Genomic DNA, 21,270 nt, shown 5'->3' on the forward strand with positions numbered 1-21,270 from the left:
AAATGCACTGGAAAAGGAGCCAAACATTCAGTTTCTGTTGGAGGCCGATAGCAAGGGATCCCACGGCTCTTTGTTTGTTTGGGTTTGATATGTTTTTGTCCCCTTTTAGCAATACATGCTTGAAAACTATCAGGCCCTATTAAGGGCTAGAAAAACCATCTGCTGCGTGAGCCCTCAAAACCCAAACCAAAACGGAACACGGCTGGTTTTAACCTCGGGATAGCCTTGCCAGCCAAGCCTTAGGATGGGAGCGAGGAGGGAAAGAGGAAGCCAGCGAGGCGACCGCCACCACCACGCAGGGAGCCGCACCGCGCTACAGGAAGCCCTAGCCTCCGGTGATAAATAGGAGACCCGGAAACACAGGATGCACGTCGGGCGAGCGCGGCGGGGCGAGGGGATGTGAGCCGGCGGCTGTCGAGTCCCCCCCGTCCGTGCAGCGGGATGGATGCCCCCCGGCTGCTGGCGCTGCTGCTGCTGCTGCCGCTGCCGCTGCCGGTGCCCGGCGAGGAGGAGGCCGCGGTGCTGTGCGCCGGCACCGCCTGCTACACCCTGCACCGCGCCAGGCTGGACTGGGGCAGCGCGCAGGAGCGCTGCCGGCTCAACGGGGGCAACCTGGCCCCGGTGCGCGGCGCCGGCGAGGCCGAGCGGCTGCGGGAGCTGCTGGCGGCCGCCGCCTGGACGGGGCCGGCCTGGATCGGGCTCTCGCTGCCGCGGGGCCGCTGCGTGCAGCCGCAGGAGCCGCTGCGGGGCTTCGCGTGGGCGGCGGGCGGCGAAGGGGGCAACTTCTCCGCGTGGCTGTCGGAGCCCGCCGTGACCTGCCTGAGCTCCCGCTGCGTGAGCCTGCGGCCCGCGGGCTGGGCCGACGGCCCCTGCCGGGCCCCGCTGCCCGCCTTCCTCTGCAAGTTCAGCTTCCAGGGCATGTGCGGGCCGCTGCCGCTGGCCGCGCTGCACCGCGTCACCTACAGCACCCCGTTCGGCGTGCGCAGCGCCCGCCTGGCCGCGGCCCCCTTCGGCACCCTGGCCGAGGCGCGCTGCGACGGCAGCCCCGGCGCGGCCTTCGCCGTCTGCAGGGGGACGGTGGAGGGGGGCGGCTTCGCCTGGCACCCCCCTGGCCCGCTCTGCCCCGCCGCCTGCGCCCACGGCAACGGCGGCTGCCAGCAGCGCTGCCTGGAGGAGCCGGGGCAGCCCCCGCGCTGTGCGTGCGACCCCGGGCACGTCCTGGCTCCGGACACGGTGTCCTGTGTGCCCGAGGATGGCTGCAACCCCAGCCCCTGCCAGGGCACCTGCCGCGCCCGTCCCGAAGGCTTCGAGTGCGGCTGCGACGAGGGGTACGCGCTGGCGGCCGATGGACGGAGCTGCTTGGACGTAGACGAGTGCCAGGCCGGGCCCTGCCAGCACGAGTGCTACAACACGGCCGGCAGCTTCGTCTGCCTCTGCCGGCCCGGCTACCAGCCAGAGGCGCCAGGCAGCCCCCTGTGCAGCGATGAGGATGAGTGTGCCCGGCCGGGCGTCTGCCCCCAGCTCTGCATCAACGTCCCCGGCTCCTTCCAGTGCGCCTGCCAGCCCGGCTACAAGCGCCAGCCCGGGGGCAGCGATGCCTGCGTGGATGTGGATGAGTGCCTGCAGGATCCCTGCCCCGGGCTCTGCCGCAACCTGCCCGGCAGCTACGAGTGCCTCTGCCCCCCTGGCTTCCTCCTGGAGGAGGATGGACACGGCTGCCGCCCTGCACCCACCGCCGCAGAGGAGCCCGTGGGGGTCTCCAGCAGCACCCCGAGGACCACGGGCATCCCACGGACCACGGGCATCACCCGGACCTCGGGCACCCCATGGACCATGAGCATCCCCCACACCACGAGCATCCCTGTTGGGGCAACACCACCGTCCCCCACAGCAGTAGGGTCGGCTCCCGGCGCCGAGCACAGCGCCGATGGCCCCAGGCTGCTCCTCTACTACATCCTGGGCAGCCTGGTGGCCATCCTGCTGCTGCTGGCCTTCGCCCTGGTGCTGGTGGCTTGCAGGAGGAGGGAGGCCAGGAAGGAGAAGCGGCCGGCTAAGAGTGCGGCTGACAACTACTGCTGGGTGCCCGAGCAGCCGGAGAGCCGTGGGGCAGGCGGTGAGCGCAGGTAACGGTGCTTGGGGCAGGAAAAGCCTCCATGGGACAGAGCTGGTTTGCAAATGGGAAAGAGAAGGAACAGGGATGGGGGGGCGGGGGGGTGGTGCTGTCTGTTCAATGTGGGGTGCATGTCCAAGAGCTTGTCCTGGGGCTCCTTGTGAACCAGGAGCTCAAAGGCAGTGCTGGTGGGAAGGCAGCTGCAATGTGTCCTATAATGTGGTTTAGAAACCAGCCACTGCTCCTCTGAGGGAAGGGATCACAGGGACAATGCTGTGAGGGGGAAGGGAATGGGGTTGGATTCAGCTCTGCAGAACCTCACTGTGCTTAAATGCAGCAAGTTAAAAGGACTGATTTCACTTCCTAAAGGAAACCAGTTCATTGCACTTGTCTTTTGGTCTCCCCTCCCTGTGTTTGAAATGCTGACATGCGAAAGCAGCAGCATCCCTGCCCTGTCCTCCCATCTTCCCCAGTCCTTTGCCATCCCAGAAGCACTGCCAGTGCCCCCCCCTTGCCTGCCTGGCCATGGACAGCCTGCATTCACCTGTGGGTTTGCTTTGTTCTCCATGGGATGGGTCTGAAATCCTCCTGTGTTTCCCCAGGACAAGCACCAGTCACTGCAGCCACAAGCAGAGGTGTTTGTTGTGCTTTGTTGTTGTTAAAGGTGTCCCATTAGAGGTGATGGAATAAACCTGGTTAAAACCACAGCAGCAGCCAGCTTCTCACAGGGAGGAGCGCTGGTGGGTATCAGGCATCCATCCCTGCTGCTCCCAGTGGCATTGTGCTGGGTTTGGAGCAGCGGGACACTGGTGCTTCCCAATGAATCGAGCCCCTTTACATGGGTTCACCCCCTGAGCTCAGGAAGTGCACAGCCCAGGGAAAGCTGTAGTCAAGGAGATACCACATGGTAAATAGGGGAAAAGGAGGTTTGGAAGCACCATGGACCTGTTTCCTGTGTGTTCAGTGTAAAAACACTCGGAAAACAGAGAAAACAGCACTCTCCTTGACATACAGCTGGATGTGAGGGGGCTTTTCCTCATGGGTCATACTTTTGGGGTAGAAGCTCTTCCTGACAGCTTGGGGTCCAGGCTGAGCGCGTTTTCCATCCCTCTCCCTCTAAAGGATGCACTGGATGTTGTGTATGTGCTGTTGTTGTATAGAAAGTGTCTAACCTGGCTTCAGAGCACAAGCGTTCTCAGGGTGAAGTTGTTGCACAGCCTTGCCCGGGTACGTCACTTCAGGGAGCTCTTTATACTCAGTGATTGCAGACAAGGAAGCTTCATCGAGCTGCTCCAGCATGGACCCAAAGGGCGCAGAGGCCGTTCCTGCTTCCCACCAAGCTTCAGTGTGTACCCACATTCCACAGGGCAAAAGGGTGCTAGGGAAGAGCAGGGATGTCCTTTGGGGGGATGGCAGTTTCCTGAAGCTTCTGCTGGGTTTATTGTCTCCTCGAGGCTTAATTGCTGCCGCGATGGGAACTGAGCACAAAGGAGTCTGCGGCAGGCAGGGACCTGCATCCTGTTCTTCCATGGAACAAAAAACCCCTTTCCTGCTGGGTTTTTTCCGTCTTCGTGTCTCCATTGTGGAATGAACCAAACAAAACCAAAACAAGGCTGATAGATGGAGAGGTTTTGATGCTCTGCCCTAATGTGCTTCCTTTTCTGCACGCAGTGGCTGGGAGAAGCAGTGAACGCAGCAGTTGGATGCCCTACAGCAAATCCCTGCCTGTGTTCCGATAAGCCTGCAAAGCCTCTGGAATACATGAATGAATGAGAGCAGGGAATAATCCTGCTGAAGTCAGTAGGACAACCTACATCCGTACAATCCTGCCTGTGCTGCTGGGCTGTGCCAGCTCCAGGCCCCTGTGGGAAAAGGCAGGCAGAGCCGTGTTTGCTTTATGGAATTTTCCAGATGTTTGGGATCTCAGGAGTGTTTCTGCCTTATTTTTTAGTTAAGGTATCAATCAGTTCTTGTATTCCGCTATGAAAAAGGGAGAAGGAAGCACAGTTGCGGGCCCTGAGCTCAACCGTGTTATTTATTCCAGGAATTCCTCAGTAAAGCCCATAATCCCAATTTCTGTTACAACCTGTGTGTATTCCAGGGTGTGTGCTTTACACAATGGAGGATGGGAGCAGGTCCAGACTAGGGTTTAGCTTGGGGTCTCCCTGGTGGAAGCTTTCCTGATGTAGCATCCTTCATCCTGGTGCAGTCACACCTGGATAATGTCATGTCTCCTTTTCTTCCTGCCACAAACCCAGCAGGAATATCTTGATCCATTCCTCAGTGGAGTTATCCAGGGGCGTGGGGAATCCCATGGGCAGAGGGATGGATGGGTTGGTACCCTGTCTCACAGCTGGAGGAGACGGGGCGTTCATCCCGCAGGACCGGCACAGCTACCTCTGCTCCTCATCCTTCCATTGAAGCAAGGACAAAGCCAGAGCTACAGCTGTCCCACGGCCACCAGGGCAGGACAGGGCTGATTCGCTTTGTACATGGCCAGGGCCTTGTGATGAAGTTGTATTTTTACAGTGCACGATGAAGACGGTTGCTTTTGCTAAGAACAAGGTTTGCCAATGCGTTGGTGACTCTTGCGTGTTGCTTTCCTGATGAGACACCAATAAACCCTGCCCAGAACACAGTGTTCTCTGTGGTTTTTAATAGGAGATCAACCCCTGTTGGTTTGGTACACGTGGGCCTTGTGTTTTCTACAGTGGTGGTGCTGCCAGACCCCTGTCAGTGCTCGTAGAATCACAGAACCATAGAACAGTTAGGGTTGGAAAGGACCTTAAGATCACCCAGTTCCAACCCCCTGCCATGGGCAGGGACACCTCACACTAAACCATGGCACCCAAGGCTCTGTCCAACCTGGCCTTGAACACTGCCAGGGATGGAGCATTCACAGCCTCCCTGGGCAACCCATTCCAGTGCCTCACCACCCTCACAGGAAAGAATTTCCTCCTTATATCCAATCTAAACTTCCCCTGTTTCAGTTTTAACCCATTACCCCTTGTCCTGTCACTACAGTCCCTAATGAAGAGTCCCTCCCCAGCATCCCTATAGGCCCCCTTCAGACACTGGAAGCTGCTCTGAGGTCTCCACGCAGCCTTCTCTTCTCCAGGCTGAACAGCCCCAACTTTCTCAGCCTGGCTCCATACAGGAGCTGCTCCAGCCCCTGAGCATCCTCGTGGCCTCCTCTGCACTTGTTCCAACAGTTCCATGTCCTTTTTATGTTGAGGACACCAGAACTGCACACAATGCTCCAGGTGAGGTCTCACAAGAGCAGAGTAGAGGGGCAGGATCACCTCCTTCGCCCTGCTGGTCACTCCTTTTGATGCAGCCCAGGATACGGTTGCTTTCTGGGCTCAAGCGCACACTGCAGCCGGCTCATGTTCATTTTCTCATGGACCAGCACCCCCAAGTCCTTCTCCTTGGGCTGCTCTGAATCTCTTCTCTGCCCAGCCTGTAGCTGTGCCTGGGATTGCTCCGACCCAGGTGTAGGACCTTGCACTTGCCATGGTTAAACTCCATGAGGTTGGCATCAGCCCAGCTCACAAGCGTGTCAAGGTCCCTCTGGATGGCATTCCTTCCCTCCAGCGCATCAACCCAACCACACAGCTTGGGGTCATCGGCAAACTTGCTGAGGGCGCACTCAATCCCACTGTCCATGGCAGCGACAAAGATGTTGAACAAGACCGGTCCCAACACCGATCCCTGAGGGACACCACTCGTTACTCATCACCCCACTACTCATCCCTGTAGTGAGGTGAGTGGGGTCTCAGCCTTTCATAGAAGCTGCTGTCCCGAGCAAGGGCCAGTCACGTCATGTCCCCAGGGCCATGGGGCGGGGGCACTGGGGTGACCTCAGCTGGATCCTAAGCCCATGAGCAAAGTCCTGAACCCACAGGTGAGCTCCTAAATCCCCAAGCAAGGTCCTCTGCTCATGTTCAAGGTCCTAACCCCCAAGCGAGGTCCTAAGCCCACAGGCGAAGTCCTGACTCTACAAGCAAGGTCTTAAGCCCATGAGCAAGGTCCTGAACCCACAGGTGAGCACCTAAATCCTCAAGCAAGGTCCTCTGCTCATGTTCAAGGTCCTAACCCCCAAGCGAGGTCCTAAGCCCACAGGCGAAGTCCTGAATCTACAGGCACGGTCTTAAGCCCATGAACAAGGTCCTAAATCAGCAACCAAGTTCCTAAGACCACAAGCAAGGTCCTAAACCCATGGGTGAGGTCCCAAGGCCACAATCAAGGTCCCAAGGCCACAGTCAAGGTCCCAAGCCCACGATCAAGGTCCCAAGCCCACGATCAAGGTCCCAAGCCCACAATCAAGGTCCCAAGCCCACAATCAAGGTCCCAAACCCACGTTCAAGTTCTCAAGCCCACAATCAAGGTCCTTAAGCCCACAATCAAGGTCTTGAGCCCACAGTCAAGGTCCTTAAGCCCACAATCAAGGTCCCAAGCCCACGATCAAGGTCCCAAGCCCACAAGCAAGGTCCCAAGCCCACGATCAAGGTCCCAAGCCCAAGACCAAGGTCCCAAGCCCACAATCAAGGTCTCAAGCCCACAATCAAGGTCCCAAGCCCAAGACCAAGGTCCCAAGCCCACAATCAAGGTCCCAAGCCCACAGTCAAGGTCTCAAGCTCACAGTCAAGGTCCCAACCCCACGATCAAGGTCCCAAGCCCACAGTCAAGGTCCCAAGCCCACAGTCAAGGTCTCAAGCTCACAGTCAAGGCTCTTAACCCAGAAGCAACCCCAGATTTTGGTGTAGCTCTGGATGAGGGCAGGGGTCTGCATGTCTGGCTCTGGGCAGCACCTGGCCACAGGCATCACTCAGTGAATCCAAAGCATCTCCACCATGGGCAGCAGCAGGGAAAGGCCATCCTGAAAGTGAAAAGGTCACAAAGACAAGGGGAAACCTCAATGACTCATAACCCCCCACATGCATCACCCACATCTGGGACAGCATCCATGGCGCGCCCTGTCCGTCATTGCCACTGGCCGTCAGTAGGGTTGCAAACCAGGAAAACCCTACAGGACACCACATCTCATGATGGGTGTTTGGTGCCTCAATGCATCGAAGTACAGAGTATTCCCAGCGTTGTCCTGCCTGCCCCAGGAAGCTCCCATAGGGATGAGGCCATGCCAAATGTGGTGGTGGTGGTGGGGGGGCCCTGCCAAGCACAGGGAGCTGCCAAGGGTGGGATGATGGAAGCAGGAGGTAGTCATTCACCTCCCATTTATCATTTTCCCCTGTTTCTGGGAAAGCTGATGCAAGGAAACAGCTTCCACCAGAGGCGCTGCCTAAGGCTGGAATACAACCTACCAAATACCATGCACAAAGAGGCGGCCCCTGCGATCCCGAATGCTTCAAGTATCTGCTCATTTCCTCCTTCCCTTGCTTTTACCCTTTTAAGTGTTTCTTGGCATTTGGTTCTCCCAAGCCCTTTGGAGGCTGATCCATGGAGCTCCAGTCTCACAAGCAGATCTGAGCAGTGCCAGTGACAGCAGGACCGAGGGCAAGAGCCAGCTTGTGGCAAAGATCCTTCAGCTTTCCTATGGGAAAACCCAGCCTCCGGTGCCACAAGCAAGTGTAGGTCTTGGAGATGGTGCAAGGCTCAAAGACAGCTCCGGGGGAAGGATTAGAGTCCAAGGCTCCTAAATAGGCAAATCTTGAGCATCTTCCCTGCTGGGGTGCTGACCCCATCTGGCCTCTCCATGCACTGTAAATGGAGCTGAACATGGATTCACTGATCAATGAACATCAGTGATTAAATCACCCATTCATTCAGCTACACTGGCTTGGGGTGGGAGTACAGGGATAGGAGAGGGTGCAAAGGTGGCTGCCACATGAAGGTGATGGTAGTGACAGGACAAGGGGTGATGGGTTAAAACTGAAACAGGGGAAGTTTAGATTGGATATAAGGAGGAAATTCTTTCCTGTTAGGGTGGGGAGGCACTGGAATGGGTTGCCCAGGGAGGCTGTGAATGCTCCATCCCTGGCAGTGTTCAAGGCCAGGTTGGACAGAGCCTTGGGTGCCATGGTTTAGTGTGAGGTGTCCCTGCCCTGCCATGGCAGGGACTGGAACTGGATAATCTTAAAGGTCCTTTCCAACCCTGACTATTCTATGATTCTATGGTAGAAGTCACACATGTGCCAGATATTGCCAACACCCAGCTTTGGGAGGCTTTACTCCCTGTGCAAAGCGGCACTGGCTGCTTCCCCTGGTTGTAATCCAGGAGTGAACATAGAAACATGAGCCAAAGGCAAAGGCAAAGGTACCAGATGCTGGCAGGACCTAGCTCAGACCCAATGAACGTGCAGCAAATGAAGCATCCTCAGCGCAGTGACTGAGGTCCCTGCTGCCCCTTGCAGGTCCCAGCCTCACCTGGGTGCCCCATTGTGCCTTATTCTTGGACATATTGTCCAGCACTTCCTAACCGTGAGATGCTTGTCTCCTTGTGTCTGATCCAGAGGAGGGAAATTCACCTTTTCCACAAGGAATTCCACCCTGGATCTGCAGAAACATGGCTCATCTGTGCTGAGGGACACCACAAGACCCCAACCACATCACCCATATCAGTGAAGAGAGGGGACCCCTGTGCAGTTTTCATGACCCCAGGTGGGATCACACACTGAGCATATATAGATGGGAAAGCACAGAAAGCCTGTTTAATGGTCTGCTATTCATTTTGGTTTAATCTTGGTGTAATTATTTCAGATTATATTGTTATATGCTATTTAATACAATACTATTCCATTTAATTATCTTCCCTTCATTTTATTCAATTAATTATGATTTACTATTATATTTTTCCCTTCCCTGTTCATTCTAGACTATTTAATTCCACTCTATTGCATTACAGTCTATTATATGGTATTAATGATACTATATCGTATTATATTGTAGTATTATATTGCATTATGTGGTATTACATTACATCATATTGCCTAATACTATACTACATGCCATTAAATCGTGCCCTATCCCCAGCATCCAGACATCAGGAGCCTCATTTCCAAACCCCAGCAGCACAACCCGAGCCAGTCCATGACACATTCCCCATCACCGGGGATCAGAGCAGCAATTCCACATCCCGCTATCGGCACCCCCGTGCCCGGGGCGCAGGGACCCGGTGAGTCAGGCGCTGTCCCAGCGGTGGGCGGTGATGTCCTCAGCATCAATCAGCTTTCCTAAGGGGGAAAAGCCGCTGGTCAGCGGGAATTGCATCGCGGCGGGTGTGAGTCACCGGGGCAGGGATCGGGGGGTGAAGAGGAGTTAAACCGCGAGGAACCCCGCTCCTTTGTCCCTTCCCGTGGCCAGACCGACCCGGGAGCCCCTTGGCAGCGGCAAGGACGGCAGCGCCGTGAGCTCAGAGCTCGCTGCTATGGGAGGGCTGCATTCCTGCCGAAGTTCAGGCGCAGTTCCCGTCAGGCAGCCTTGACAAGCGCATTTTTATCCGGTTCTGTGATAATAAACCCAACAGAAATCTGCTGTGGGTGTTTGCTTTGTTTCTTTCCCACCCGTTACATCCTGGCTTCTGCTGCTCCTTGCTTTGACCTCCCCCCCCCTCGTGTTTCTGCTGGTTTGGTTCTGAAGCAGATGATGAAGAAGGGGGAGAACAAAAAAAAAAAGAAGGAAAAGAAAAAGAAGAAAAAGGAAAATAAAAATTAAAAGTAAGAAATTTAAAGAAAAATGAAAGTGAAAAGAGAAAAGAAAGAGAACAAATTAAAAATAAAATAAAGAAAAAGAGAAAAATAAAGAGAAAAGGAAAAAGAAAAAGGAAAATAAAAAGAAGAAAAAGGAAAATAAAAATTAAAAGAAGAAATAAATTTAAAGAAAAAATGAAAATGGAAAGAGAAAAGAAAAAGAGAACAAATTAAAAATAAAATAAAGAAAAAAGAGAAAAAATAAAGAGAAAAGGAAAAAGAAAAAAGCAAAAGGAAAAGAGAAAAATAAAGAGAAAAGGAAAAATAAAAAGAGAAAGAAAAAGGAAAAGAAAAAGACAAGAAAGAAAGAGCAAAAGAATAGAGGATGAAGAAGGGGGAAAGGAAAAGGAAATGAAAAGGAAAATTAAAAGGGAAAAAGGCCACCAGAAGTGAAATCTGTGCGATAAAAACTGGGGACACAACCGGTTTCACTGGAGCCATCGCGGTCGGCATTGCCGGGCCCTCCCGGAATTCCCTATTTACACCTTTACTGGCCGGGAAGAGCAACCGAGCTCTTTTGGGGGTTGTTTGCTGCAGGCAGCGGCTGGTTCTGCCCAGGGGGAACCTGTCCCTGCACCGGCCTGTCCCTCCTTGCCACGGCCAGACCTGCAGCACACTGTCAGCTAGGGAGGACGCTGGTTTTGGGTTGAGATCGGGGGGGAAAGGGTAGATTGGAGGCTCCAGAGCCCGAGGTCTGGGCTCGCAATCGCTCCTCCTGCAGTCCGAGTGGAAAACAGCATTCCCGTGACATTCCCTTTCCTGGGGAGACGGGGAGGAAGGAGCAGAAGAGGCCAAAGAAAGCAGAGGTGTCTGAGAGCGCATGAGCTCTGCTGCTCCTGCTTCCATCGGGACAGCTTTGGAGCCACCAAGCAGCACAGCTGGTTTGGTGATCAATTATTAGCATTATTATTACTATTGCTATTCTTTTGCTACTATTGCCATTACCATTACTATTACTGGGCTTGGAGCAAGCTGCTCCAGTGGAAGATGTCATTGCCCGTGCCTGGGGATTGGAACTGAATGAGCTTTGAGGTCCCTTCCAACCCAAACCAGGCTGTGATTCTTCATGATTACTATTTCTATGGCTCTTATTGCCATTATTACTACTATTATTAGGGGTTATTAGTACTCTTTTCCCCTTCTTTCCTTTTCCTCACAGCCTTTGAAGAGCTAACATGAACCACCCCGGGCTGGGAGAGGAGAAGCCAAAACCTAAGAGTTTAATAAAGGAACCTCCTTGCAATGAGTGAAATAAGGAAACCTGTGGCTCCTGAGGGCTAACTGCAGTGCCTGTGTTGGTAAAACACCACTCTCAGAGCTGGCAAAATAACCAGGTCAAATGTCCTTTCCTGTAAGCTTTGGATGTTTGTGTTTCATCTGGAGTTTGCTTGTGGCTATGTTCTAACTGCAGAGCTGAACACATGGGAAAGGGTCTGGCTTGTTGAGCAAGAAGAGGAGCCAGACCCCAGGGGTCAGCCCCCATGATGAACCCATAGCCCTGATCCTGGCTGCCTCGGAGGGGATTAGAGTGATGATGGGGAATTGGGACATTGCAGCTCACACAGGGGAGATGAGCCACAGTGGCTGGAAGGAGGCAGCAGCCACTGTGCTGGCACTGGTGGATGTCCCAGTGGGGCTGCCGTCGGTGCTGCTCCATCACTGCATCCTGGCAGCGTCATTGACTCGTATCATAGCATCCCAGACTGGTTTGTGTTGGAAGGGACCTTAAAGCTCATCCAGTTCCAACCCCCTGCCACAGGCAGGGACATCTACTAGAGTAGGTTGCTCCAAGGCCCATCCCTGCTTCAGAGCTTCGGGTTGGTGCTCACTGCAGTAAAGCCGATGCTGTACCTGTAAGCTAAAATGCTGAGCTGTAAATTGGGACTGCTCTGTTTTGAGCAAGATGGGCCTGTGCGGCCTTAGGGCATGAATAAAACGAGGGCAGCTTGTGAAGATACAGGAATGAGCAAAGCAGACAGGGCTGGGGCTGGTTCCTCGAGATGAGGAACAAATCAGAGCTAACCTAAACCACACACACAACTGTTAGGTGATTCCCAAGAGTCTTTTCACAGGCACAAGCACGGAGATCAAGCAGTGGAAGACTATGGAGGACAATGAGAGACCCCTGGAGACCACCACTCGGCATGAAAAGTGCATGTGTCATTAAAATGCAAATACTACAGTGAGTTCTAGGAAATCTAATTAAAGCATTTTCCGGGAAGGCTGTACATATAGAATCATATAATAGAATCATAGAACAGTTAAGGTTGGAAAAGACCTTAAGATCATCCAGTTCCAACCCCTCTGCCATGGGCAGGGACACCTCACACTAAACCATGGCACCCAAGGCTCTGTCCAACCTGGCCTTGAACACTGCCAGGGATGGAGCATTCACAACCTCCCTGGGCAACCCATTCCAGTGCCTCAGCACCCTCACAGGAAAGAATTTCCTCCTTATATCCAATCTAAACTTCCCCTGTTTCAGTTTGAACCCATCACCCCTTGTCCTGTCACTACAGTCCCTAATGAAGAGTCCCTCCCCAGCATCCCTATAGGCCCCCTTCAGACACTGGAAGCTGCTCTGAGGTCTCCACGCAGCTTCTCTTCTCCAGGCTGAACAGCCCCAACTTTCTCATCCTGTCTCCATACAGGAGGTGCTCCAGGCCCTGAGCATCCTCGTGGCCTCCTCTGCACTTGTTCCAACAGTTCCATGTCCTTTTTATGTTGAGGACACCAGAACTGCACACAATGCTCCATATGCATAAGTTTGTTGGATACATGGATGCCTGTAAACTGCAGGCAGGCTCCCAGCGTGTGCGCCCAGCGCTGCAATAGGGAACGCTGCTTTCTAAAGCCCCACATCCAGCCTGAGAGCTGCTTGACCGACTTAGGCGCTAGCACACCGAGACCAGCTCCCTCCTACCCAGGCCGAGGGACCCGGCGGCGCCCTGCAGCAGGTGCCCTCCCTCCAGCGCTGCTTTCGCCCTCGCTCAAGGCCATGAGCAGCTTTTCCCGGCCCGCATGGACGGGGCGGGGGGACCGCGGCAGCTCCCTCCCTTCGGGCGGGACCTCGGCGGGAGGAGCCGGCACAAGGAGCAGGGTGGGGGGGACCCACGCACCCCCCTCACCCCCCCCCGCTGGAGGGGGCCGGGATTCACGGGGCCGCCCCCACCGCAATCTCTCCGCTCCACGACGGCGGCGGCCGCGGCCCGTCCCCGGAGGCGCTTCCTTCCTGCGGCGGGCGGCGGGGAGGGCCGGGGCCGCTATAAATCGGGGCGGGCGGGCGGCGGCATGCCAGAGATTTGCCGTGCCGGCCGGCCCCTCCGCCGCCCGCCATGCGGCGGCTCCCGCTGCCGCTGCCGCTGCTGCTGGCCGGGCTGGGGCTGGGGCTGGGGCTGGGGCTCGGGGGGGACCCGGATCCCGGAGGCCCCTCGGGAGCGCAGTGCCTGGAGCACGATTGCTTCGGGGTGTTCTGGTCGGCGCTGCCGTTCGCGGAGGCCGGCGCGGAGTGCCAGCGGGGCGGCGGGCACCTCATGACCGTCCGGTCCACCGTGGCGGAGGACGCGATCGCTTTGCTGCTGCAGAACCGCAGCGGGAATCTGTGGCTGGGGCTGCGCCTCGGGCTGCCCTGCACCGAGCCGACCCAGCGCCTCCGCGGCTTCCAGTGGGTGACCGGCGACCGCAGCACCGATTACTCCAACTGGGCGCCGTCGGGGCGGCAGTGCGGGGAGTTCTGCGTGACCGTGTCCAGGGAGCTGCGCTGGGAGGAGCGGCCCTGCGAGGCTCCCGCCGACGGCTTCCTCTGCGAGTACAACTACTGGGGGAGCTGCCCGCGGCTGCCGCCCGCCGACGGGCTCCCCGTCGTGTACACCACCCCGTTCGGGGCCAGCGGCGGGGACTTCCTGGCTCTGCCGCCCGGCAGCGCGGCCGTCATCGCGGCCTTGGGGCTGGAGCTGCACTGCGAGGAGGACGGGGAGAGCGGGCGGCTGCGCTGGGGCCGCCCGGAGCTGGGGCCCTGGGCTTGCCGCTTGGACAACGGGGGCTGCGACGGGGCGTGCGAGGAGGACAGCGGGCAGGCGCGGTGCTCCTGCCCCGAGGGCAAAGTGCTGAGCAGCAACGAGCGCGGGTGCCGCTCGCCCTGCGCCGGAGCCCCGTGCCAGCACCACTGCGTGGTGGCCGGCTCCACCTTCGTCTGCATGTGCGAGGCCGGGTACCTCTTGGCCGCCGACGGCAGCAGCTGCGAGGACGACGATGACTGTGCCGTGGTGCCCAGCGTGTGCGAGCAGGTCTGTGTCAACACCGAGGGCGGCTTCGAGTGCCACTGCCACCGCGGGTACGCGATGGTGGACGGGCACTGCCAGGCGCTGCCCATGTCCCGCTGCTACAAAGCACCCTGCGAGCAGCAGTGCGAGGAGGTGCCCGACGGGTACCGCTGCGGCTGCTTCCCCGGCTACGCCATTGACCCCCGGGTGCCCACCCACTGCGTGCTGCACTGCAACCGCAGCCAGTGCCCGGCCAAGTGCGACCCTTACACCCTGTCCTGCGAGTGCCCCGAAGGCTTCGTGCTGGACAACGCCGACAACAGGCAGGTCTGCATGGACATCGATGAGTGCGACATGAACTTCTGCCAGCACAACTGCACCAACTACCCCGGCGGCTTCGAGTGCCACTGCCCCGCCGGCTACCGCCTCGTGGACCAGACTGACTGCGCTGAGATCCTGGGGGAGGACGGGGAAGGAGCCTACTCAGGGGATTTTGGGCCCGGACCCCAACTGCCCGTCCCCAGCCGGACCCCCCCGAAGGCACAGCACCTTCACCCCGGTGCCCTGGTGGGTATCACTGTGGGCGTCCTCTCCGCAGCGCTGGCTCTGCTGGCCCTCGCCTACCATCTGGCGAGGAGGTGCTGCAGGGCCCCCGCCACCATGGATTACAAGTGCAATTGTCCCCATGAGAAGGAGATGGGACTGCAGCCGGTCACCTCGGGGTGCGCAGCAGCCAGCCAGAAGGGGTAGGGAGACCGGGCAGGACAGGCAGAGGGAGGTGGATGGAACTGGGTAACATTCACTAACATTCACTCTCCCCATCCCCTGCAGTCTTTGAGGGATAAAAAGAGTTTGGGAAAAGCTGTGATTCCCCCCCCCCCATCCCGAAACAGTCCCTGCTTTCCAGCCGGCTCCTGCAATATTCACCCCAGAGAGCAGGGAAGGTGGAAGGGCTGCTTGGTTCCTCTCCCTTTGCAGGCAGTGTGGGGGTTCAGCTTTCCTTGCCCTTTTCCAGGAACCCGGGGGGGGGTTCAAGGGGAGCCCTCGTGTGTTACAGGAGGGAGGTCTCCTTCTGGATGTGACTTGTAAGTCTGTACCTATCATGGGATGAGAGCTGCGCTGGCTGAGTTGCTGCTACCCAGGGAAGGTCGCTTGGCCCCAGATCCCGCTCCCTTCACTGGGAAGCTGGGATGGAATGGATGGCATTCCCGGAGTGGCAAAGAGATGGGATGCCCCTGCCTTTGTGTTTGCGTTAGTGGGTTTAAACCGACCGGTGATGGCAGAAGGAGCAAAGACCTCGTGCTCAGCACTCTGCAACACTCCCAGCTTTCTTCTGCTGCCCCCCCTTTTGCCTCTTGCCTCTGGCAGCTGAGCACTTTCCACCTTAAATCAGTACCGACAGCAGGGGCCCTGCTGCGGTCAGGCAGGGCTAAACCACTTGATTTCTCTTCCCTTTTACCATTTTGGGGCTGTTTTGGTGTGGGCAGAGGTTAAACGTGGACACTGAGACTGCCGGGGTCACGTTTTCCATGGCAGGAACGGTCGTTCCCAGCCTCGTCTTCCCCATCCCATTCCTTCCATGATTTTCTGCCCTTGGTGCCTTAAAACGCTGTGGTTTTCTTTACAAACCCACAGCACGGACCCCTCCTGCCCACAGGGTTTTGTCCTTTGGGCTTGCCCAGGGCTGAGTCTAACCCATGTTGAAGCCTATGGCAAAACCTTCCAGGGGGGGCCACGATCCACCCTGCTGCATGCTTCCCATCCACAGATCATCAGGAAAAGCATTTGGGGTGTTTTTCCATCCCCGTTGTTCCATGGGGATTCCCAGGGCAAAGCCTGAGTGGTGTTGGGAGCCGGAGCGGCTGCGGGGTGAGTGGTGGGAGCGGGTGCTGACAGCTTTATGCCCATGAGATATCACCCTGCAGCAGGGCTTGGCTTTCCCACAGGAAGCTTTGGAAGGCCGGGGTCAGCGCTTGGGAGGGCTGGATGCTGCAGAGGGGTGAAGGGCTCGGGGCAGGGGGGTGGTCCTGTCTGTCCTTATGTGCTAAACAACAAGCAGCATCCCCCCCCCTCCCCGTTCCCATATGATAGAGCTCCTCTGCAGCCTCCAAGGGAAATAAAAGACACCCATTGTATAAATCAAAGCTTTCCTAATGTAAATGGTCCAAGCCCCTGTTTTATACACCCGGCACGTTTGTAAATACTTATTTATTTATTGGAAATATACCCTCTGCAATGCACAATCCCATGTGTAGACAAATAAAGCTGGTTTACAGAAAGCTGCTGCTGAGATATTCTTCCCCCCCTTCCCTAAAATGACCCTTTATTCCCCCCCCCCCCCATCACTAAGCACTGATCTGTCTTAACCTGTCACAAGCCTGGTTGGAGTTGGGAAAAAAGGGAGCCGTGGGCTCTTAGCTGTAAACAAGCCCTGCCAGTTATTCCATCGGCGTGATTCAAACAGCAGGAATGAGCCATAAATAATGGAGAACGGGAATAGCATTAACAGCAGAAAGTGAAAACCAAACAAGCTGGAAATGGGGAATTCAATGGTGCCCCAGGGCTGATGTTTCTCTGGGGGTGTGCTTCAGGTGCCACTGGAGGTGATGCTGAGAGGGTGGGATTCGCTTCTCCTGGCTTTTTCACGGGGAAGATCCACCCATTTGTGCTAGAATCCCTTTGCCTGGCAATCTGGGGGGGGCAGATTGTTGGTGGGACCTAACTTCTTCCCTTTCCCCATTAGCTGAAGGGAGGTTTGGTGCTCCCTGGCTCCTGCCAAGGCTGGTTTGCTCAGAACCCCCTTTTTCTATGTAGAAGGAGCCCAGCAGGGTCACATCCATCCTGTGCTCCCAACAGTGATGGAGAAGCCCAGCCTGGTCCTACCCCCTCACTTGGCTATAGCCAAGGGGCTGGTGGGCTTCCCTCCGTCCTTCGGAGCGTGCTTTGGGAAGGATCAGTGAGTTGGTGGTGCATTGTTCTGTATTACCATGGAGTGGCATTGCCCTGTGGCTGGTCACTGCTCACAACTGCCTTTTGAGGTCCCCGCCACCCGCGATCCCCATGGATCCTCCATCCATGCCGAAGGTAACCACAACACTCACGCAGCTGATGCGACGAGCTGCACCCCAGGCCACTCTTATGGCTTTTATTTGGCTGAACCGCACAGCACGAGGGTCCACGGCAGTTCATCCCCTCTCCATCCCCCTTCCCCACGCCCGCTGGACACCCACAGGGCCTGGGGCCACCCTAGAAGGTGGTGGTCTTGGCGAGGAGCGGCGCGGGCTTGCAGCAGGGCTCGGGGAGCCCGGGGTCCTGCTGGCAGGGCAGGGCTGGGCACACGCAGCCCTTGCCCTTGTCGTCCCCCCGGGGGGCAGCGCAGTAGTCGAGGGGCTCTTCCTCCTCCTCCTCCTCCTCGGTTGCCCCCTCACCAGCGTGGCAGCAGCAGAGGCTGGCGTCGAGGCAGCGCCGGAGCACGCCGTGGAAGGAGTGCCGGAAGTTCTCCGATAGGAAGCCGTAGAGGATGGGGTTGGCGCAGCTGTTGGAGTAGCTGAGGATGAGGGAGGCGTTGTTGACGGTGGCATCCAAGCGGCCGGGCAGCAGGAGGTTGACGAGCTGCACCACGTAGAAGGGCATCCAGCACACCACGAACATGGCCACCACCATCAGCACCAGGCGCGTGAGCTTGCCCTCGGAGCGCCGGCGCTGCTGCCAGCCCACCCGCTGCGCCACGGCGCGCATCTTGCCCACGATCAGCAGGTAGCACAGCCCCATGGCCAGCACCGGCAGCAGGAACCCCAGCAGGGTGGTGTACACCACGAAAGCGGCCGACCAAGCCGGGCTCGGCCACAGGAGGTTGCAGGCCACCGCTTGGCCATCGCGGGTGGTTGCGGTGCCGGCGAAGATGGGGATGGGTGAAGCCACCAGCAAGGAGAGGAGCCACACGCCGCCGTTGACCATCTTGGCCACCCGAGGACGGCGGTAGGTGGCCGCCCGCAGCGGGTGCACCACCGCGATGTAGCGGTCCAGGCTGAGGACGGTCAAGCAGAAGACGCTGGTGAACATGTTGAGCCCATCGACGCCCAGCACGGTGCGGCACAGGGCCCGGCCGAAGGGCCAGTGGTGCAGGGCGGCTGACGTGGCCACAAAGGGGATGCTGAGCATGAAGAGTTCATCAGCGATGGCCAAGTTGAGCAGGTAGATGTTGGTGGCCGTCTTCATCTTGGCGTAGCGCAGGATGACGAAGATCACCAGGGAGTTGCCCAGCAGCCCCAGCAGGCACACCAGAGCATAGATGCACTGGATCACCACCATGCCCACGATCTCACCCGCCTTGCTGCCCCACTCCGTCTGCCCTTGTTGCCAGCCGGCCTCCCCCATGGCCATGCTGGTGTTGGGGGGCACCTCGGAGGAGGCCCAGCTGGATACGGTCCACAGGGACACGCTGGCTGCCTGGGACACCGCTGGGAGCTGCTCGGTGTCCGCACTCATGATGGGAGGTTGTCCATGGATGGGACAGTGCCGGGGATGGGGGGTCAGCCTGCAGGCAGGGCATGGGCACAGAGAGATGGGGGTGAGAGCTGTGGCACACTGGATGTGAAGCACGCTTCCCTGCCTTCCCTCTTGGATGGATCATAGAGTCATGGAATGGTTTGTGTTGAAGGGACCTTAAAGCTCCTCCAGCTCCAACCCCTGCCACGGGCAGGGACCCCTTCCACTGGAGCAGCTTGCTCCAAGCCCCTGTGTCCAACCTGGCCTTGAGCACTGCCAGGGATGGGGCAGCCCCCACCAGCGCTGCCACCACCAACTCTCACAGCTACATACATTGGGCAGTTCTGACTGTTCCCCCCTCCAGCTCCCTCCATCCCTGCCCAGGCACCTGCAGGTCACTCCTCAGGGCAGCAGCATCCTTCTCCAGGCCGGAGCATCCCGGCTTTTGGGGGTCTTGTTGAGCATGGGGGGGGGGGTGGTGGTGGTGGGTGCCTTCACCATGCATGGGGGCCTGCCAGTGACAAACCTGGCCTGGGAATCAGTGCCACCATCCCAGTGAATCCCTGCACATCTCAATGGTGTCATTAACCCCTGCGGGGGGAGCAAAGGGAAGGAGAACCCGAGCCGGGGGATACGTTACCTCTCAATCCTCCAGGGACCGAAGGAGCCTCCTGCTTTGCTCCGGGGGCGCAGGCGCTGGGATCCGCTCCGGTGGGATGCAGGGGCTGTTGGCAATGCAAAGTCCTGCTTGACCTGGATCAGATGACCGGGAGGATCCGGACCTTTTAAAGTGAAGGACAGACCGTGCGTGCCGGCTGGGAATAAAGCTCATCCCCACCGCCCGTTCCAGGGAAATCAGCTTGTCCATCGAGAATGCGCCAGCAGAAAGCAGCCAGGATTCTGCTTCAGGCTCTCCCGGGGGGAACAAAGCAGCGGACGTCCCCTTGCTCTGCCTCTCCGAGGTCCCGCTGCCCCCCCACCCCGACCGGCCACGCCGTCCCCCGGGGCCCCGGCGCTGCGGGCGCTGCGGCGGGCGGGATGCTGCAGCCCGGGCGCGGCGGTGATGGGCGGGAGGGAGGGATGGAGGGAAGGATGCAGGGAGGGAGAGGGGGGACGGGACGGGGCCTCCGCATCCCCCCGCACCCCGGGTCCCTCCGGGGTGTCCCCGCCCGGGCAAGGCAGGAGATGGAGGCAGGTTGCCCTGGAAACCGCCCCCCCCTTCATCCGCGCTCGCTCCCGCATCCCTCCCCCTGCCCCGACATTCCTCACTGCAGGGAGGGGGTGCAGGCAGGGACCCCCCTTTCCGCAGGAAGGGAGCATCCCGCAGCACCCGGCATCCAAACCCGGGGACCAGAGGGTGAGGGGGTGAGGACCAGCCTAAACCTGGCCCCAAAACCTGTTATGTGCTGAAACCCTCCCCCCAGATCACAGAATCCCAGAGGGGTTTGGGTTGGAAAGGACCTTAAAATTATCCAGTTCCAACCCCCTGCTATGATGGGCAGGGGCAAGTCTACACCAAATTTCTTGGTGCAATGAGTAAAAATGGGGCAGAGATTCCATCTTTCTATTTTTAACTATTATTCTTTAATCATCTCTTGTGTTTATTGGGTATTTTGTGTGGTTCTTTGGTAGTTTGGATGGTTTTTTTCCTATGAGAGGGATCAAGGACATCTTCATGCCAAGAAACCACCAGCACCAGCACAGCAACAGCCCCAGTTGGGGGCGGGCAGCACCACATGCCATCACCGATGGGGCTGGGGACATATTAATGGTGCAGCCCCATCCTCATCCTCCCACTCTGAGCCATCAAGTGATTGCCTTTTCCTCAGTTTCCCACGTGTCACACTCCCAAGTCATGCTCCTGTGGGTCATGGGGATTTTGGGAAGTCAGGATGGAGCTGGGAGCAGGCTGGATGGGCTCATCTGTGTGTGGATGGGGTCCTGCAGGGCTGGGAATGGAGCTAAACCCATATATTAGATTACTGAGAACAGGCATGGGAAAGCAGGTGCATTTTTCCTCTTGGTGCTTACATATGCAACCATAGTTAATTGAGCAGCTGGTGAAGATGTTTTGGCTATGATATCCCAGCTTAAATATCATGGATGTGGAGAAGCACAGGGGGAGCTGGTACCCGGAGCTGCAGGGACCATGAGGCAGGGCACGGAGACCTCATCTCCACGCAGTGCTCCCCCTCCGTCTCCACGGGGTGTTTTAATAGGGAGAAAATGGCACCGAATTCCCTGTGTCAGCGGGTGCTGAGATGGACACGGAGGCCACCGGGCTCCAGGCGTTCCTGTTGCAGCCGGCGACAGGAAAATGGGGCATAAAACAATGAAACTGCCTGGAGATTACATCGGCCCGAGGAACAGGAAATGGTTAAATGCTCCTTTACTGTAAGGGAGGAAACTCCTTCGCAGGGAGCAGGACTTCTGCCCACATTGTGCTGCTGGTTGAGAGTGCTTTGGGTGGGGAGAGCGGGCACGAAGAGGTTTGGCTGCACCACAACGTTTCATGGTGGCTGGTGCCACAGGAGCCTCCATATGGGTGGCTGTGGGTGCAGTACAATGGGGCAATCTGTTCGTGCCCTGGGAATCATAGGATCCCAGCCTGGTTTGTGTTGGAAGGGACCTTAAAGCTCCTCTAGTTCCAAGCCCTGCCATAGGCAGGGACCCCTTCCACTGGAGCAGCTTGCTCCAAACCCCT

The 21,270-nt window shown here is 57.6% G+C and overlaps 3 protein-coding genes across 3 annotated transcripts; 2 read left to right on the forward strand and 1 right to left on the reverse strand.

The window, feature by feature from the left end:
- Positions 1 to 220: 220 nt before the first annotated feature.
- Positions 221 to 2,200, forward strand: CD93 (CD93 molecule). The gene has a single exon (XM_061356899.1). The coding sequence runs from the start codon at positions 442 to 444 to the stop codon at positions 2,125 to 2,127; it is 1,686 nt and encodes a 561-aa protein (XP_061212883.1). The 5' UTR covers positions 221 to 441; the 3' UTR covers positions 2,128 to 2,200.
- Positions 2,201 to 13,087: 10,887 nt separating this feature from the next.
- Positions 13,088 to 16,357, forward strand: THBD (thrombomodulin). Its single transcript, XM_061356901.1, has one exon. It carries the CDS (start codon positions 13,152 to 13,154, stop codon positions 14,826 to 14,828), a length of 1,677 nt encoding a protein of 558 aa, XP_061212885.1. The 5' UTR covers positions 13,088 to 13,151; the 3' UTR covers positions 14,829 to 16,357.
- An 852-nt stretch (positions 16,358 to 17,209) lies between these two features.
- On the reverse strand, positions 17,210 to 19,909 carry SSTR4 (somatostatin receptor 4). Its single transcript, XM_061356902.1, has 2 exons — positions 19,207 to 19,909; positions 17,210 to 18,615 (listed from the first exon to the last, which is right to left on the reverse strand). The coding sequence occupies exon 2, from the start codon at positions 18,564 to 18,566 to the stop codon at positions 17,325 to 17,327; it is 1,242 nt and encodes a 413-aa protein (XP_061212886.1). The 5' UTR covers positions 18,567 to 18,615; positions 19,207 to 19,909; the 3' UTR covers positions 17,210 to 17,324.
- Between the last annotated feature and the right edge of the window lie 1,361 nt (positions 19,910 to 21,270).

Source organism: Neopsephotus bourkii, unplaced genomic scaffold, assembly GCF_033783945.1.
Source record: "Neopsephotus bourkii isolate Nb327-2 ecotype Australia unplaced genomic scaffold, CSIRO-AGI_Nbou_v1 NB_873, whole genome shotgun sequence".
NCBI lineage: Eukaryota > Metazoa > Chordata > Aves > Psittaciformes > Psittacidae > Neopsephotus > Neopsephotus bourkii.